The 18,139-nt window shown below is 37.6% G+C and overlaps 4 protein-coding genes across 17 annotated transcripts; 3 read left to right on the top strand and 1 right to left on the bottom strand.

Moving 5' to 3' along the window:
• Positions 1-1,120: 1,120 nt before the first annotated feature.
• LOC140862700 (probable inactive leucine-rich repeat receptor-like protein kinase At3g03770) lies at positions 1,121-6,545 on the top strand. Of its 8 annotated transcripts, none has more exons than XM_073265737.1 (9): positions 1,121-2,476; positions 2,754-2,821; positions 2,897-4,148; positions 4,348-4,481; positions 5,055-5,298; positions 5,417-5,628; positions 5,711-5,736; positions 5,851-5,962; positions 6,032-6,545. In XM_073265737.1, the coding sequence occupies exons 2-9, from the start codon at positions 2,795-2,797 to the stop codon at positions 6,278-6,280; spliced, it is 2,256 nt and encodes a 751-aa protein (XP_073121838.1). In that variant the 5' UTR covers positions 1,121-2,476; positions 2,754-2,794; the 3' UTR covers positions 6,281-6,545. The 8 variants fall into 8 exon arrangements, with proteins under 8 accessions (XP_073121838.1, XP_073121837.1, XP_073121839.1 ...); XM_073265734.1 differs by adding an exon at positions 2,559-2,624 and having other exon boundaries at positions 1,122-2,476; positions 2,754-4,148; XM_073265736.1 differs by having other exon boundaries at positions 1,121-2,821.
• Positions 6,546-6,983: 438 nt separating this feature from the next.
• Positions 6,984-12,784, top strand: LOC140861861 (uncharacterized). 5 transcript variants are annotated; one of them, XM_073264860.1, is made up of 9 exons: positions 6,984-7,183; positions 7,803-8,572; positions 8,783-9,882; positions 10,349-10,637; positions 10,743-10,964; positions 11,336-11,509; positions 11,651-11,857; positions 11,939-12,064; positions 12,205-12,784. In XM_073264860.1, exons 2-9 carry the CDS (start codon positions 7,850-7,852, stop codon positions 12,538-12,540), a joined length of 3,177 nt encoding a protein of 1,058 aa, XP_073120961.1. In that variant the 5' UTR covers positions 6,984-7,183; positions 7,803-7,849; the 3' UTR covers positions 12,541-12,784. The 5 variants fall into 5 exon arrangements, with proteins under 5 accessions (XP_073120961.1, XP_073120965.1, XP_073120962.1 ...); XM_073264864.1 differs by having other exon boundaries at positions 6,985-7,183; positions 11,939-12,052; XM_073264861.1 differs by having other exon boundaries at positions 6,993-7,138.
• A 74-nt stretch (positions 12,785-12,858) lies between these two features.
• On the bottom strand, positions 12,859-15,157 carry LOC140861572 (probable adenylate kinase 7, mitochondrial). Of its 3 annotated transcripts, XR_012143720.1 has the most exons (5): positions 14,756-15,152; positions 14,297-14,437; positions 13,573-13,806; positions 13,057-13,377; positions 12,859-13,016 (listed from the first exon to the last, which is right to left on the bottom strand). XR_012143720.1 is itself a non-coding variant. In XM_073264595.1 (4 exons), the coding sequence occupies exons 1-4, from the start codon at positions 15,080-15,082 to the stop codon at positions 13,213-13,215; spliced, it is 864 nt and encodes a 287-aa protein (XP_073120696.1). In that variant the 5' UTR covers positions 15,083-15,157; the 3' UTR covers positions 12,859-13,212. The 3 variants fall into 3 exon arrangements, 2 of the variants coding, with proteins under 2 accessions (XP_073120696.1, XP_073120695.1); XM_073264595.1 differs by having other exon boundaries at positions 12,859-13,377; positions 13,573-13,803; positions 14,756-15,157; XM_073264594.1 differs by having other exon boundaries at positions 12,859-13,377.
• Positions 15,158-16,892: 1,735 nt separating this feature from the next.
• Positions 16,893-17,610, top strand: LOC140864501 (putative calcium-binding protein CML19). The gene has a single exon (XM_073268729.1). It carries the CDS (start codon positions 16,993-16,995, stop codon positions 17,425-17,427), a length of 435 nt encoding a protein of 144 aa, XP_073124830.1. The 5' UTR covers positions 16,893-16,992; the 3' UTR covers positions 17,428-17,610.
• The last annotated feature ends 529 nt before the right edge of the window (positions 17,611-18,139 follow it).

An 18,139-nucleotide genomic window follows, 5' to 3' on the forward strand; every position in this document is an offset into this window, starting at 1 on the left:
GTAATGTATAAAGAAATACTAAACCGAGTCATGATGGACTGATGGAGTAGATGATTTATTCCCCATATCTCAGAAAGCAAATGAAAGTAGAAAAGATCCCAACAAATTATTGAATCGTATCTAGGGATGATAAAAAATATCGAAATATCGAAATACTGGAAAATCATACCGAAAAAATTACCGAAATTATCGAAAAAATCGGTACGGTATGATATCGTACTGAAATTTTCGGTATCGGTATCGGTATGGTAAAAAAAAAAATTTCGGTATACCGGTATATACGGAAATACCGAAAAATAATTTTTTAAAAAATATATATATATGAAAATTTTCGGTATACCGACTTTTTTGCCGGTATACCGAATTTTTTTTGAATTCGGTATCGGTACACGGTATAGATTTTCGTCATACCGAAAGTTCGGTATACCGAAAATTCGATATATACGGTATACGGTACGGTATCGATATGGAAAAATTCCATACCGATTTTTTCGGTACGGTATACGATATCCGATTTTCGGTACGGTATACCGTACCGACCCACCCCGAATCGTATCTAACTTGCAATTCTTTTTTAAAAAAAACATATTTATAAATGATTGATTAGCGTACGTGAAAAGGAACTTTATACGGTTATTATTGCTATTATATTAATTGTATCCACATACATATCTAAGTCTAGTTTTCAAAACACAAATTGTAATATAAAAAAACAATTGAGGAGAAGTTATAGATTGAATTTTACAAAATATATATTTTTAAAAATCGGTTTTTCTCTAAATTAAAGTTGATTTTAAGAACACACGTGTATATATATTTAATAAAAAATAATATCGCTGAGCTGATCAATAGCATAACTTTTAATTAATGTTATTATTGAAAAAATAGACGTATATGATATAAAATTTCAGTTTAATTGAAAATAATGATATGCTACTACGTATATAAAACATTGTTAACATCATGTAGATGTCTTGAAAAAAATTATAAAATTACAAATAAATGATTAAAATAGAAAATTTAAAAATACAAAAGATGAAATTAATTAAAGAAAAAAAAAATTATATTCGTAGTTTGGTATCAATTAAGTTACAGCATGGTGTGAAATATCCTCCGATCCATGGCGACTGATATAAATATAGAGCTGGTCATTCAGTAGCTGGCAATGAAACCATTATCTCTTCGATCCATCCCTGCATATAAATAAATAAATAAATTATATAATGGAGTCGAAAGTACGACGGGGATTAATATTCACGAAATCAAAGCTAGTAAAGTCTTTATATTATAATCGCAGCAACGGCAAGCGGAACAAGGTGGTGGAGGTGCCAGAAAAGATGAACAAGGAGTTGGTTATGGTGAAGCAACTGGAGCTGCAGCAGGTTAATTACCCACAGCAGAAGGTGGCACTGGCATATCATGTGGTGCCCGACAGAGCTGCAGGCGGAAGGCTGGAGAATTTCCAGGGCTTAATGGAGGAAGATGAAGCCGCGGCCAGATACATTTCTAATGTGCAACAAAGGTTTCGACTGGAAGAGATGCAGCAGCTCCTCTGACTTTCACTTTTCGGCCGGACCATGCGGTTTTTAATTATTATTAATTAAACATATATATATATATATCAATGAAGCATTAATTATATTTAAAATATAATTAATATATCTTCATTATAATATCTATATATAACTGCCATGTTTAATAATATATAGTAATTAGGCTAGGCTAGCTTCATTCTGCTGTATCAATTAATCTTCATGATTTGAATATATAAATTACTATATATATATTGTGCATCAATCTCTCTCTCTCTCTCTATATATATATATATATATAAAGTTGAGTATGATCCGGCGTTGATTGAATATAAGGCTTTCAGTAGTACTCCCTGCAGATCGACATGTATACGTTGGAGCTAGCTAGTTAGTGTTGTTGTTGTTTTGTTTTAAAGATAGATTACAACTAAACTTTATAATATATATTTGCATTGGGATGGATGTGGTCTGACTCAAGAGTAGTTGGAAACCACGGTTTTCCCCTTTTCGTTCACGTGCCTCATCAAATATTAATTGCCCAAAACAAAACACAAACATATATATATTACATATCTCAATTCCCAACTTTTTAATTTAATTTGTGAAATAATAATAATAAATAATTGTGTTGCCATTAATTTCTTCTTGTCTTTATATTATATGAAAGAATTAGCAGACCCCATTAATACCCTGCAGCAGCTAGCTCAGACCATACCAAGGAAAGGAAAGGAAAGGATCTTCCCATTTTCAAGCAGTAAATGCTGATGATCTCATCAACTGCCTCCCTCCATTATTGTATTTGTACCCTTCCTTCTTTCAATTCCTAACTCTATATTTTCTACTCTGGAATCCAAATTGTTGCAAACCAATCTAAGGATTTGATTTTGTCGGCCAATTTCTTTTTTGATAAGAATAAATAAATTACTAACGGCCGGTGGTATAAGGTTAAGTTTGTTTCTTTTCTTCTTCACTTGTTATGTCGTTTATTGACAAGCTTATCAATTATCATTATGGTTTCCTCCATAGGTGCATTAATGCATTGAACTTTCTATGTGCAGCAGCAGTTTTCCTTCGATTCTTTATCATACACTCGTAATGTTTCTTAAATACAGTATATCTTTAGTTCATTTCGAGTACCGACCATTCATTAAGAATTTGTCATTTTAGCTGTTTCTGTTTCTGCTGTTTCTCATTAGCTGCTCCAAGTTTCAATCTTGTTAGGGTTTTCTAGAAATCCGAAGGATTACAGCTGGAACTCGGAGATGGGTTGTTTAAGGACCTTTGTCCCGGTACTTCTTTCGTGGATATTTTTCACTTCAACCACTCTTCAGTTGGGAAGCTATGAAACACAAGTTCTTTTCCAGTTACGGAAGCATTTGGAGTACCCGGCGTTTTTAAATGTCTGGGAAAATTTCAATGGTGATTTGTGTAGCTTTGCTTCACCTCCACAGATGAGCATCAAGTGTGAGAATGACTCTGTTACTGAACTCAGAATAATGGGAGATAAGCCTGCAAAGGTCGGTGAATTTTATGGATTTGCTATACCGAATCAAACCTTATCTCAGAGTTTCTCTATAGATTCTTTCGTGGTAACATTGACTAGGTTGCTTAGCTTAAGGGTGGTTAGCTTAGTGTCATTAGGCATTTGGGGACCCTTACCGGATAAATTGTACAGGTTAAATTCACTTGAAGTTTTAGACTTGAGTTCAAATTTTATATCCGGTTCCATTCCTCCCAAGATGTCTCGATTGGTGAAGCTTCAGACATTAACATTGGATGGGAACTTTTTCAATGATACAGTTCCCGAATGGTTGGATTCGTTGACAAATCTCGCTAGACTAAGCTTAAAGAACAATAGGCTAAAGGGCCCCCTTCCTTCTTCAGTTTCCAAAATTAAAACAATGTCTGAACTTGTTTTATCTCACAATTTGCTTTCTGGGAAGTTGCCTGATTTGACAGGCTTGCCTAATTTACAGTTGCTGGATTTGAGAGAGAACAATTTTGATTCAGAACTGCCCTTTGTGCCAGCAGGACTGGCCAATGTGTTTCTGAGCAATAACTCATTTTCGGGTCTAATTCACGAACAATTTGGCATGCTGAGTGAACTTCAGCATCTTGATCTGTCGAAAAATTTTCTGAGTGGAACCCCTCCTGCGGCATTGTTCTCTTTGCCAAATATCAGTTACTTGAATTTATCATCAAACATTCTTGGTGGTCCTCTTCAAGAGGATCTCAAGTGTGGTGAAGCACTTAGTCTGGTTGATCTTTCTGACAACAGATTCACAGGTCTGCTCCCTAGTTGTTTAAGCACTGCGGACAATAGAGTAGTTAAAATTAGTGGAAATTGCTTCTCCATTGACTCCAGGAACCAGCATCCCCCAGCATACTGTAAAGAAATGGATAAAAGAAAAACAAAATCCACAGTGAAGGAAATAGCTCTGCTGCTTGGTGTCATTGGGGGTATAGTAATTATTGTGCTGACACTCTTGGCTGTTGGGTTTCTCTTTTTCTGTAAAAGACAGCACGCACAGGGGACAGTAGATCAACGTACTCCAGCTAAGGTCGTACAAGATGATCCACCATCAGGGATTTCCCCTGAACTTCTAGTAAATGCCAGTAAGTCAAGGAGAAAATAAGTTTTGCATTGCGTTGTGTTTTTCATCGATATTTGGCATATAAGGACATTTACTTGTGTTATTGGAGGTGTCTCCCTGAGCAAAGCTGTTCCTTTGATTTTGATGTTATCAATTTTTTAAGAGAGAGCTCATCATGGATTGTTTGGGTTCAGTTACCTTTGTCCTTTTCTGTGCTTCAGGGATCATTTCTCAAGCAGCAAAACTGGGGACACAAAATGCTCCAGCTTATAGGGTGTTTTCTATTGTAGAATTGGAAGAAGCCACAAATGGTTTTCATCCAGCAGTTTTTTTGGGCGAAGGCTCCACTGGAAAGGTACCCAAAACATAGCCAAGGACTCTCATTTTCCTTGTAGGCTTTAAAGTATTTAATGAATATGAATTCGGAGAAACTGCAAGGAAGTTTTGGTGTGACTTCATTTTTGTCCGTTTGGATCCGTGGTTTCATGGAACAGTAGAGAAACTTTTATGTTCAAGCAGTATATATATATTCTTCTTTGTCTGTCTTTGTTTTTTGCAGGGCACATGTTTAAAATATTTGTCATGTGCTACATTAATGATCATGGATGCATTTACCTGTTTGTTATATGCTATTATAATGAATACTGAAGCCGTAGATGTGCATTAAAGGTTATCCAATTTTGACTTAAGGAACGGATTAAGAAAAATGTTTTGATGAAGTGAACTTATGAATAAATCTAAATGGCTAGTAAAAGTATCGAAAGCTCAAAATCATTTTCACTGAGCTGAAACTGTTAACAAAACCACATTACATTTCCAATCATTTCTGGTGTTGATAGATAGAAAAATGGAGCAAGCTTATGCAAAGCAATGCCTTGCAACTTGGTTGGAATATACGTTTCCTAGCGTTCCTCCTCCATTTCTTCAGGTTTACAAGGGAAGGTTAGAAAATGGCACCCTCGTTGCAGTACGATCCTTGGCTCTACAGAGAAAATACTCAGTTCGGAACCTCAAACTGCAGCTGGATTTGCTCTCGAAACTTTCACACCCGCACCTAGTTGGCCTTCTGGGTCATTGTATTGATGGTAGAGTGCAAAGTGATTCAGCAACAGATAGATTGTTCCTTGTGTATGAATTTGTCCCCAATGGAAACTTTCGCTCTCTTCTTTCAGGTATCCGAATCACTCTAGGCCTTAAATTATCAAGGAATCCTTTGTCTATGTCTACAGGGAGGATGCAAGCCATGTGTTGAACTCTTTAGAGCTTAAATTGTGCCATGATCTTTCACAGAAACATGTCCCGAAAAGGTACAAAAGTGGTCCGACAGACTGGCGGTGCTGATTGGTGTCGCCAAGGCTGTACATTTTTTGCATACTGGGGTTATTCCCCCCTGCTTCAGTAATCGGCTGAAGACAAATAATGTACTGCTTGATGAGCACGGGATAGCAAAGCTGAGTGACTACGGAATGTCCATGATTGCAGATGAAACAGAAAATGCTGAAGTATGGCCTCTTTAATATCTAGAACATATTTGGATGATATTGTATGAGCTGCATCTAATCCGTTTTACGTTTCTGGTTGTAGGCAAAGGGACATGGATTCAAACCGAGGTATAAAATGTTCCTTTTAAATAATAGCTTTTCCATTTGTAAACACTAATCACAAAAAAATGCTAGTTCATTTTTCCATAATTGAGTTAATTTTGAAAAATGGTTTGTTTGCAGGCATGAGGCAAAGTTAGAGGACGATGTTTACAGCTTCGGGTTTATAATGCTTGAATCCCTTGTGGGTCCTGTTGTTAGTGAAAAAGGAGAAGAATTTCTGGTGAATGAAATGGTATGTAGCAAATAAAATAAAGAATCTAATTTTATTTCAATAATAAAAGGAAATGGCATGCATTGGCAGGCATCCTTCAGCAGCCAAGATTACAGGCGAAAAATAGTGGATCCGGTTGTGTTAACCACAAGCTCGCAGGAGTCGTTGTCGATCGTGATCTCTATCACTAACAAATGTATTTCGGCTGAATCATCCTCTAGCCTTCCATCGTTTGAAGACGTGCTCTGGAATTTGCAATACGCTGCTCAAGTCCAGGCTACGGCTGATGCAGATGATCAGAAATCAGATACATCACAAACGGAGCTTCACTTGCCATGAGCCTGAGCTACAACGTGCATACTCTTTGTTTTTATAAGTTGCATCACATCACAACATTTTCTTGTTACAAATATACTATGCTGTTTCCAGAATCCCTTGTGGGGTATTATTATTTATTTTGATCACCAAAATTGGCCGATATATATTTTTGCTTTGATAAATCTCGATAGAGACTTGTCAACCACCATTTCACTCTTTGTTTTTTGCGATGAATTAATTTTTTATTTTTATTTTGGGGTATGGACAATTTATTTTTGCCCACCCATATACATATATTTCAGCGAATCTTGTGTTGTTATCGGAGGGATGCAATTTAATTAGCCGACACAATTTTTAATTTTGCAGTGCATCACATATTATTCAACAATTATCTAAAATTAAAAAATATATACTATTGCTTTTCGGATCCTATTGTGAATGCAGTCCACGTCTTGATGATGGATTTATATATAATTTTATGTCACCAACACAAATCCGCATTTTTCAATGCACACCACACCGACACTCGCTTCCAGCAAATCAATATACATATTCAACGTCATTACTAAAAGGACCCGTTTTGTTTAGTTGATTATTATTATTATTGGTACCCAAATGAATTAAGATAATACTACTATTTGTTTATTACAGGAATTAGTTTGGTAAGGAAATAGAAATTAATTACATAACAACTACGAGTGAGTTTCAGTCCATATGATTTTTTTCTTAACTATCGAAAAAGACATCTCAGATTATTTGTCCCCTTCACCTTCAACCTGCTGCTGCACCTTCCTCTCTCCTGCAAAACGCATCGTTTTGGCTCTCCTCTTCCCCCACCCACTTCCATTATGCTCTGTTAGCTGCCTTCATTATCCTACCGTAAATATGACGCTGCTGCTTTCATATCTTTATTCATACTGCATTGTACTGCCACTCACCTTATTTTCTCACATCTTTGTTTCATCTATTCTAATCATATTAAGCTCAATGTGTTTGCTCCCTGGTATCTGGATCTGGGTTTGTCTGATTATCTCGAATAAGCTCGATTTGTTTGAGAGAGACCAAAAAAAAAAAAAAGCTTTTCTTTTTCTAGCTGATTACAGAGCTTTGGCGGTGAATGGGGTGATTTATATCGTGTGTTTTTTTTTTCTTTTTTCGATTTCCTTTTTAACTCAATCTTGAATGTTTAAGAAGTCTTGAAGTGGCTTTCGAGAGTTGTTTCCGGACAGGTCATGTGAATACTGAACTATATTCGGGTATTGGTAATAAAGTTTGTGGTTAAAATGGAAGCGCATTTATGGTTTTCCAGAGCTTAATGAACCTGCATCTGCATGTGCAATCATTTAATGTTTCAACTTCTTTTTCTTTCTTTCTGGAGATAGTCGTCAATCCACTGAACGGTTTTCTTTTGAAGTCGTGTTTATGTTGGCAATGAATGTGTATCATCTGAACTAAAGATTCATTCTTGTTCAAGCGTAACCAATCATTGTTTATATGATTTGTTTATTGAGAGGGTCTGTCTTTTTTTATTTTATATGTTCAGGCATATTGTTACGATTGAGGAGCAAGTAGGTGCGTTTGTGTAGAGCCATGGTTCTAGGTCTGAGGACCAATACCAGGAAAGGCCCTTCGGTTCAGCTTGATTATATAATCCACATCCAGGAGATTAAGCCATGGCCCCCATCTCAGTCACTGAGAAATCTCCGTGGTGTTCTGATTCAATGGGAGCATGGTGATAGGAATTCTGGCTTGACCAATCAAGTCGTCCCTTTACTTGATACTGGGGGTGATGTTGGTGATGGAAGGATTGAATTCAATGAATCTTTCAAGCTTCATGTTTCGCTGTTGCGCGAGATGTCTGTCAAAGGAGGGGATGGAGACGCATTTCAGAAGAATTGCATTGAGTTCAATCTTTATGAACCACGGAGGGACAAGACTGCGAAAGGTCAGCTACTGGGAACAGCTGTTCTGGACTTGGCAGATTATGGTATTGTTAAAGAGAGTGTGAGTATTAGTGTTCCCATTAACTGTAAACGGACGTATAGGAACACAGCACATCCACTTCTTTTCCTTAAAATCCAGCCATTTGAGAAGAGCCGCACGAGCTCCTCTTCGAAAGACAGCCTGATGAGAGAAGCTTCAATGGACAGAAATCAAGTTGAATGTGTTTCTACGTTGATGAGGGAAGAATATGCAGAAGAAGCCGAGGTAGCCTCATATACTACTGATGATGATGTTTCTTCGCACTCATCTCAGCCCATTACTTCTTCAGCAGCTGAATCTAATGGGAGTTTATCACCTCAACGTAAAGAGGTAAGATACCTTACCATTGCTGCAGCACCTTTTATATGTTCCTTCTATTTTCTGGTTTATTGCTTCATAATTCTGAGTGAAGTCTCTATAGCCTGTAGTACAAATATCAGAGGTGCTATCTTAGTAATGTATCAGTTGAATAACACTCATTGTCCTTTAGTTGATAAGTTGTATATGATGATTTGATGGCGAGATGGCAATCAATTGCAGAACATGGCAGTTGCAGAGAATGGTAGTGCTGGAGAGGCAAGCAATGGCCATGTCCCTGGTCATTTTGTTGAGAAATTAGATGAGAAGCAAATGACTGAATCTAATGTGAATTTGACCGGGAATTCATCCCGTTCGTCTTCGATGGATTTATCTTCTGATCTTGCTTGGATTTCAAAAAAAATTATTTCCCGAAGTTTGCAGCCATTAGATGCAGAAGGAAAGGAGAAAGAACAGAGCTCCAATATAGAAGATGAAGAACACGAAAGTGGAGTTGGCGATATTCTGGAAAATACTGTGGATGGTGGGAAGGACGAGTCGCAACAGCCAAGTTCTGATGAAGGCATTTTTACCAGTCCTATTGCCCAAGAAAACATTTCAGATTTGGATAACAGGACCAATAATACATTGGATTCTGCTCTTAACCACAGTCATGATGATGCAGATGCTTCATTTTCACAAAAAGGAGATATGCTTGAGGGTGAAAGGACTAACTCTTCCCAAAGTGGTTCCGCCGATAATGAGACCAGAGAAAATAATCAAGATTATGCCAACAGAAGAATTGGGGATGAAAAAGAGCAACAAATTGAGGATAGACCGTCAGCTGTCTCCTCTCAAGTTGACGTCCAGAAGCACGTAAAATTGTTTGAAAACGGTGAAGTGTCTTGCTCCGAGGAAAATACTGCTTTTGCTAGTGATTTGTCATCTAGTGACAAGTCAAAGCAAATAAAGTCAGTTCGATCATCACCTGACTCAAACAGGAGAAATGGATCTGTCCGAAGCAGTGAGCATAAAGACACTAGGTTGTACACAATGGAAACAAAAAACCTGCTTTCAGATAGTGTAGTACAGCATTTGGAAAATAAAATTAAAAATCTTGAAGGTGAACTGAGGGAGGCTGCTGCTATTGAGATTAGCCTTTACTCTGTGGTTGCGGAACATGGAAGCTCGGCGACTAAAGTCCATGCACCAGCTCGACGCCTCTCAAGACTCTATTTTCATGCTCGCAGACAGAATCCGAGTTCGAGGAGAGGGAGTGCTGCCAAAAGTATCGTATCTGGATTAGTATTAGTTGCAAAAGCGTGTGGAAATGATGTTCCAAGGTATGATTATGCATTTCACCCTTATTTTTTTATTATGTTTTTTGGAGTATGAGTTGACAAAATATAGCTGAATGCAGTCAAACATGTGGAACAACCTTGGCTTTGTCCAATCTTCATGCTTGTAGCCTGTCTTCATTTTAAGAAACTTGATATAAATGGAGAGTCAGATTGAAGTGGTTGCTACTTGCTAACAAGTCAATTATTGTGTATCCCAAGAATCTAGATTTTCTCTCTCTCAAATTTGGTTTTGCTGCCAAAGTGATCATTCAGGAATCTATTTGATGATTGCAGTTAAGTTGATTGACTGGTGAACATTTCTATGGAAACTCCTAAAATATGTAGTTCTTTCAAGTCAATGCTCAACTAATTGCAAGCGCAGAGTCATGGCTTTTTATTTCTTCCATTATTATTTACTTATAGTGTCATCTTATCAAAGATTCTTGATACTCACTTTATTTTTATACAGATTAACCTTTTGGCTTTCAAATTCAATTGTACTAAGAGTGATAATGAGCAAGTCTCTTGGGGCTAGTCAGCTGCCTATTTCTAGGAGACCTGTCGCTGAAACAGCGTGGGACAGGAATGGAAATAAGAAATCATCGTTGCTTAAATGGGAGTCCTTTCCCACCAAGAGTATGAGAAGTTCTACAGAGGAAAGTTCTGGTGACTGGGAGAACCCTCTAGCATTTGCAGCTGCATTAGAAAAGGTTGAAATGTGGATATTTTCTCGAATCATTGAGTCCATATGGTGGCAGGTATTCCCTTTATTACATTCTTCAGGTTGTTTATCAATTGGGACTTCTATATTTGCTGTCTTCAAAATGAACAAACCAACCGGTCGCTTTTTTTTTTTTCCCCAGACTTTTACTCCTCACATGCAGTCTAGTGCTGCCAAATCAATTAATAGAAGTATGGATTCTGACTCGAGCAAGTTACGCCGAACATCTAGTTCAAGTGAGCAGCAGCAGGGAACTTTTTCTTTGGAACTCTGGAAAAAGGCTTTCAGAGATGCATGTGAAAGGATATGTCCTGTACGAGCTGGAGGACATGATTGTGGATGTTTGCCCATTCTTTCTAGGCTGGTAATCCTTACATGCTTATACATTGGGAATGTGCTTTGGAATGTTTATATGTGCTCAGATACTGCATGACATAAAGTTTGAATAAGTATTTTTATGGATATCAAATAATATGACAACAGAGATGTGAAGTTGACAGTTGTTTATTCTAATGATGATGGATATTTATTTCCTCATCTTTGTCAGGAATAATTTTAATTTTCAGCATTTTTTAAAGATGGAGTATATGCAACAATTCCTTTGTTTATTAGATTGCATTCTGTAGCTAGCATTGTGTTGGTTACTAGACAAATGAGAAATTTGCACCTCAATTAAGTTTTGACATCCACTAAAACTGAATTTTTTGCCGATTATGTACACTTTATCGTGATCAGATAATGGAGCAATTGATCGCTCGATTAGATGTCGCTATGTTCAATGCAATCCTTCGAGAATCAGCTGATGAAATCCCAACAGATCCTGTGGCTGACCCCATTAGTGATGCTGACGTGCTTCCTATTCCAGCAGGGAAAGCTAGCTTTGGTGCTGGTGCACAACTGAAAAATGCGGTGAGCATTACTAGTAAATACTTTCTCACCCATAATGCTCAAACTCAAATAACTGGTGTAAATATTTGTCACTTTAATTATTGTATAGTGCATGAAATAAACTTTGAACCATCTTATCAATTCATGTGTTGAATATAACAGGTTGGACATTGGTCTAGATGGCTTACTGATCTATTTGGCATTGATGATGATGAATTGCCTGAGGATGAGAATGGCTCAGAAACAGTTGATGATGATGAGCCAAGATCATCTGATACGACGTCAAAATCTTTCCATCTTCTCAATGCACTGAGTGATCTTATGATGCTTCCAAAGGATATGCTATTAAGTCGAACAATTAGAAAAGAGGTTTAGCCTGTACATTGGAACATTTTTAAGCCAATGGCGCTGTGTTTTCTTTATTCACGTGGGTTTTGCTTGTGGCCTTAGGTTTGTCCAACATTTGGTCCTCCGCTGATAAGAAGGGTTCTCAACTGCTTCATCCCTGATGAGTTTTGTCCTGACCCAATTCCTGGAGTCGTGCTTGAGGCCTTAAATTCCTCGGTAGAATCATCTGTAAAGAACCTTAATTTTATCATTTTTTTTTTCGTTTCTTTCTCCTAGCGGCATTTCTTTTACCATTGCGATCGTACTGGCATTTGTTATAGTGGAATTATTGATTCATGAAAGTATGGTCCATTATATTGAACTCTCAGGATTCTTTCGATACCGAGGAAGATTCCGTTATGACCTTCCCATGTGCTGCAGCACCAGTTATATATGAGCCACCATCAGCTTCTTCTGTTGCTGGCTTCTCAGGTGAAAGTGGTGGCACTCCTTTGCTGATACGAAATGGATCCTCGCTACTCAAGAAATCGCAGACGAGTGATGACGAGCTTGATGAATTAGATTCGCCAATGAAATCTATCCACCTTGACTTCTCCCAGTCATCTCCATCTTCTGTAAAGCCTGCGTGGGTGTCAAACAAGAATGGAAGCCTAAATGCTGTAAGATATCAACTTCTTCGGGACGTATGGATGAACAGTGAGTAAAGAGCCCTTCACACTGTATGGCATGTGAACCAGCAATTTCAGCTGCTGAGAGTGGCGGAGATGAGAGAACGTTGTAACGTCTGCATGAATAATATGTAAAGGCATTAAGTTTTGTGTTTTTTTTCTTTGTGCTTTTTATTCCCTCTTCTTGAGACTGCGTTTGTTGCACACGCATGAAGAGTTTGTTGCAAACGAATTTCCTTTTTATGTACATGTTATCCATCGATTATCCCTCGGCCGTTTAGCTTGTTTCTTCTCTGTTTTCAGATTTTATTTTTAATCGAAACCCGAAAGTGTTTCTATCATTGAACAGCCCCATTAAACCAAACTATAATAACATATGGAACAAAAAAAACAAGAATGCGAAGCGAAATCTGCCTCACAAAGCTTACTAGTTGGGCAAATATATTTTCTAAGAAAGACGCTACCATGAATTTACTCGTTTAATATCATGGAACATATCGTTTTGCAAAATTCTGCTCTCGGCTCAATCAGTTTACACTCATTTCAGTAAACATATACTCCAACAAAAAGAACACTACACAAGTCTCTCAATCAAAACTGGATATACTTGCTACAAAAACCTTCCAATGAACTCTTTTCTAACACACGCATATTCTTGTAGATACATACAATCACCAGAGTGAAACAATCAAAATTAGTTTGCCATCGTCATGCAGTCAATTTCTGTGACGAATTGGCACTCGACGAGACACAACTCATGTGCTGTAGCTGCAACGCAGCCAGAAGACCTGGCCAGGCATCTCCAGGTGCACCAGCCACTTGAAAGTCTAGAAGTTTCTTCTGTTGCTTGTAGTATTCTTCCACAGGCTTCCTCTGAAGAACAGCAAATTGAATACATCAGCATGCGTGAAAATAAAGGTAATGGAAAAGAGTTGAGGTATAATGGGTAAAAAGCACAGGCGTCCAAAAGAAGTTTTAAGGATTAGCCAAAACACCAAATATCTAATATCTAAGGCGACCAAGATTAAAGGGCAATTGTGCGTGTGATTTAAGAGATAATGGAGTTACCAGTTCCGTATGCATGCGAAGTTTCTCCTTCCAGATGGCATCCGAGTTGGAGATGGAGGGTTGCAAACGACCAGCCTCTGGATGAAAATTTAGATTAAATCCCGAATTAGACATGCGATGGAATTCTGGTGCAGGAGAGTAAATTCCATTGCCTACAGGCTTCTTCAGCAAGAACTCATCCGAGCACTTAAGATTCAGCACCAGGTCGATATCAGTAATTTGGTCGAGTATCTCCTTGACGACAAAAACAAAGATATGGTAAGGAATTACTGTAAAATGGTCAGACACCGATCATAAAACAATTTTTAAAATTAAAAAAAAAAACAGAGAAATATCAAATTCTGAAAAGAATGCACCAGCTTCTAAAAAATTCAAATATATTCCATCCTAAGGAGAACAGGATTCACATGCATAGGCAAATACTCTACTTCATATTCATAAACGTGGAACCAATTTAAATTTTTACATAACCAAGTCTTGATCATTTGAAAATTATCACAGTACATTAGTCATTTCAATATCTTAAACAGTAACATATCCGGAAAATAACAACGGGAGGACTTCCATACGTAAATTGCTCCATAGATTTGATTTTTTGAAACTCTTGATCATTTGAAATTATCACAATACATAGGTCTTCCAACATTTAAAAACAGCAAGATATCCAAAAAGAAGGGAAGGGATCACCGTTAAATGAAATAAGAAGGGGGCAAGTAATACTTACAGCTTGCACCCTCGTTCTGGGAATTCCATCTAAAATGAAGCCACTTTCACCCCTGCGATAACCTTCTTCCAGTCTCTTCGATAGAAGCCCAAAAATTACATCTTCCGGAACTAGCTTCCCTTGGTTCACCGAGCTAGCAATCTGGTTCAACACCAAATCAAAGAACAATTACAACGTCAAAATTCAAAAATGGAAACAAGTCCTAAAGAATACTGATTAACAATGTCCCAGCAATAGTATGGTGGTTAAATCAAACAAATCCAAACATCGTAAATTGCAAATCCATAAACCTAAAGATGACTTCCAATATCTTAAGACACTTGATTATTCATTCTAGTATGACAAAAGACAATTATTTAACATCAAGACTTACAAGATTTCATATTTTTCTGGCAGCTGCAACTTTCTTGGAAAAAAAAAACCGTAGGGCGCTTTAAAGCAAGGAAATTGAAGGCACACCTGTTTGTAGAGAGGAGAGTTAGGATTGAGCTCTTGACGCACAAGCGAGCCCATGGAAATATGAGGAACCTCCAAGAGCTTCGCGAGCCGCTCCGCGTACACGTGTCTGTTGACCATTGGGTCTCCCATGATGACCCACTGAACGCCCCTTCCCACGGTTTCCCATTCCTCTAGGTCCTCCATTCCTTTCCTCTGTACTGCATCCTCAAGATCGTCGTAATCGTAGTCCAGCTGAACGGCGGCAGCTGATCCGTAGCGGCGGCCCTTCGGCAGACGCATCGGAGAGGAAAGCCGCGCTGCCACTCTGAGCCGGCTGAACACTGACATGGCGGCTCACAGATTCGGAAAACAAAGGGTTTGGAGGGACGCAGATTTGTGGTTTTAGAGACCACTTGGCATTCATTTTTTTGCGTTATTACGGTTTCTGCCACTTCCATTGATTTTGCACTTGGCCGGGTCTAACCCGAACCGAATGGGCCGGTTCATCGGGTCAACTTGTTTGATCGTTAGTTGTATTCCTAGTCCTCTAGATTAGGGATGCAAACGATTCGTGAGATTTATGAGTCTGTTCGATAAATATTTGATTCGTATTTGAGTTTATCGAACTCGAGCCGAATTCGAACATGTTCGAACTTTTTTTCGAGCCGAACTTGAGCCAAAATTATTTTGTTCGATAGTTCACGAATAGTTCGCGAGCCTTAATATTTAATTAATATAATATAATTATATAATAAATATATATACATTTCGAACTTTTTCGAACATTTCGAACTTTTTGAACCATAGTAACCGAGCAATAGTAAACGAATAGGTTCGAATGTTTCGAGCCGAACTCGAACTCGAACTTTGTTTCGATCCGAGCTCGAGCCAAAATATTTGAAATTATCGAGCTTCGAATCGAGTTCGAACTCGAATATACTCTTATCGAGCCGAATTCGAACCTTAAAATTTTACCATTGTTCGACTCGATTCGGTTCGTTTGCACCCCTACTCTAGACTCCACTACTTTTAAAAATAAAATAAAAAAAAAATCTGACTTCTAATCTAAATGAAGTGAAAATCTAAATAGATCGTTATAAGTTATATCCTCATCGGATTCAAATATCAAAAAAATAAAATGGTTAAACAAAGATGACAAGGTACCATTTGATGATGCATGCCTTTGTCAAACAAGGTTCGCTTAAAAATATGTTTTATCCATGTATTATTGCTTTTTGGTAAGTAAAAAAATCCTGAACATAATATTTCCACGTATAACATATTGGTATCACTTGATTTTACTTTTTTTTTTTGTGACGTGGAAATCCGCAGCCGCTATCTTCAGTGTGCACTGGATAAACCATCGGACTAACGCAATAGTCTACAAACTACTTTTGCTAGGTAAACTTCGGTGTGCACTGGGTAAACCCTCGGACTAACGCAATAGCCTGCAAACTACGTTAGCCAGGTAAACCACACTAGACAAGCACTGTGTGATAGGCTAGTCCAAGAAGGTGTTGGTAGGGATAATCGAACTTCTGACCTCTAGCCAAGAGTTCACCTACTCCACCAATTTGGACACCCCATAAAAGCCACTTGATTTTACTTTGTAAATGGGGATAGCGGATTAGGAAGAGAATATAATTTTGATTTCTTATTTCGAAATCTCTCTTTTTTTTTAATTATTAAATCCATAAAAGTTTTTTTGTTTTTATGGGAAATTTTGAAAACTCAGTCACCATAATTGGAGTATGATTGGAAGTTGAAAATGAAGAGGAAAGAGAATTGAAAAGAGAGAGCAAAATATTTGTTCAAAAAAATTATGAAATGAGAGGACGTTTTCTAGTGCGTGGACAAATAATAAATGTGAAGCACTGCACCGCCCCTTGTAATGTAATCTATATCCAACATCATCATCAAGTATGTCACACTTGGCAATTTGGTTTGGATAGGTATGCCATATTAATTGTTTTAATTAATAATTAATTATTAAATGCGCGTTGGGCCTTGGGCTCTTACCGTTTTGGCGGTCGAAGTTTCTTAACCGTATTGGGCCCGTGTACAGCGGCTTTCGCACTGCTTTCCTCTCCATCTGAAACAAGAAATATTCATGTTTCGGGTCAAAGCTTTGAAGCCATCTATATATTAACCACTAACACCACACATTCTTTCAATTCCACATTCAGACAATATTTTACAGTACTCTTCAACTAATAATCTTAATTTAAGCACCACGTACATAAATACTAATTGTACGTATGGAGAGATACGAGCAATACCGCCGCATATTCGATCGCTTCGATTCAAACGGAGACGGCAAAATAAGCCCCGTAGAGCTGCAGCAGTGCGTGGGTTCCATGGGCGGTAAGATGACGGCGCAAGAGGCGGAGGCTGCGGTGGCGCTGATGGATTCAGACCTGGACGGGTTACTGAGCTTGGAGGACTTGGTAAAGATAATAGAAGGCGCGGGAGAAGAGGAGAAGGCGAGTGATCTGAAGGAGGTGTTCAACATGTACGCGGAAAGTAGCAATATTATCACCCCCAAGAGCTTGAAAAGAATGCTGAGTCGATTGGGAGAGAAGAAGAGCGTAGACGAATGCAACAACATGATTGCTCGTTTCGATCTCAACAAAGATGGCCTTCTTGATTTTCAAGAGTTTAAGCTCATGATGATGCATGATGCATGTAGTTAATTTATTAATTAATTAATTGCTGCTACTACTACTACTACTACTCCCCATATATATATATGCTTCATTCATTCATTCATATCATCGTCATTCCCACCACGCACACTGTATTTTACATATCATATATATATCCATCCTTCATCTTTGTATTTATATATATATAATTAAAAACATTATATTGATCGATCCACACTTTAATTTGATGTCATGCATATATATATATATATATATATATATATATATATATATATATATATATATATATATATATATTATTTGGTTTTAATATATCTTTTTATACCAATTAATTAATTAGTTTGTAATTTCGAGGATTCAAATCAAAGGCTAGCTGCAGAAATTTAGCATTGGAAGATCATACTAAACGTACGTAGAGTAATGCTAGAATATTGTAATGGCATATATGGTACTACTCCAATTAAGTTACTAGAACTTTCCACCTTCAAAATTAGTTAATGATGATTACAACAAGGCGTAGTACGTACGTGGTATTTAGTATTCTGGTACCACCAATCTTTATATGAATATGTACGTGGTCGCGTTGCGGGTTCGATCCTCGTGTGGAGCATATTTCTTGCTGAAATATTACAACCTTTTTTTAAAAAATATGTGTACGTGGTCAACAACGTAACAGGGCCGCAGGTTCCATTAATATAATTTATTTTCTTTTTCTTTTTTAAAAAAAAATAAAAAAAGA

Source organism: Henckelia pumila, chromosome 4, assembly GCF_033568475.1.
Source record: "Henckelia pumila isolate YLH828 chromosome 4, ASM3356847v2, whole genome shotgun sequence".
Taxonomy (NCBI): domain Eukaryota; kingdom Viridiplantae; phylum Streptophyta; class Magnoliopsida; order Lamiales; family Gesneriaceae; genus Henckelia; species Henckelia pumila.

Bases quoted from the DNA above. Each gene is read 5' to 3' on its own strand.
- LOC140862700 (XM_073265732.1), top strand. From the start codon at position 2,795: ATGGGTTGTTTAAGGACCTTTGTCCCGGTACTTCTTTCGTGGATATTT. The intron at 5,299-5,416 runs GTATCCGAATCA...GATCTTTCACAG, and splicing joins CTTTCGCTCTCTTCTTTCAG to AAACATGTCCCGAAAAGGTA. The intron at 5,963-6,031 runs GTATGTAGCAAA...ATGCATTGGCAG, and splicing joins AATTTCTGGTGAATGAAATG to GCATCCTTCAGCAGCCAAGA.
- LOC140861861 (XM_073264860.1), top strand. From the start codon at position 7,850: ATGGTTCTAGGTCTGAGGACCAATACCAGGAAAGGCCCTTCGGTTCAG. The intron at 8,573-8,782 runs GTAAGATACCTT...AATCAATTGCAG, and splicing joins TATCACCTCAACGTAAAGAG to AACATGGCAGTTGCAGAGAA. The intron at 11,510-11,650 runs GTGAGCATTACT...TGAATATAACAG, and splicing joins GTGCACAACTGAAAAATGCG to GTTGGACATTGGTCTAGATG.
- LOC140861572 (XM_073264594.1), bottom strand. From the start codon at position 15,082: ATGTCAGTGTTCAGCCGGCTCAGAGTGGCAGCGCGGCTTTCCTCTCCG. The intron at 14,438-14,755 runs GTGTGCCTTCAA...GTGTTGAACCAG, and splicing joins ACTCTCCTCTCTACAAACAG to ATTGCTAGCTCGGTGAACCA. The intron at 13,378-13,572 runs GTAACTCCATTA...GCTGTTCTTCAG, and splicing joins TTCGCATGCATACGGAACTG to AGGAAGCCTGTGGAAGAATA.
- LOC140864501 (XM_073268729.1), top strand. From the start codon at position 16,993: ATGGAGAGATACGAGCAATACCGCCGCATATTCGATCGCTTCGATTCA.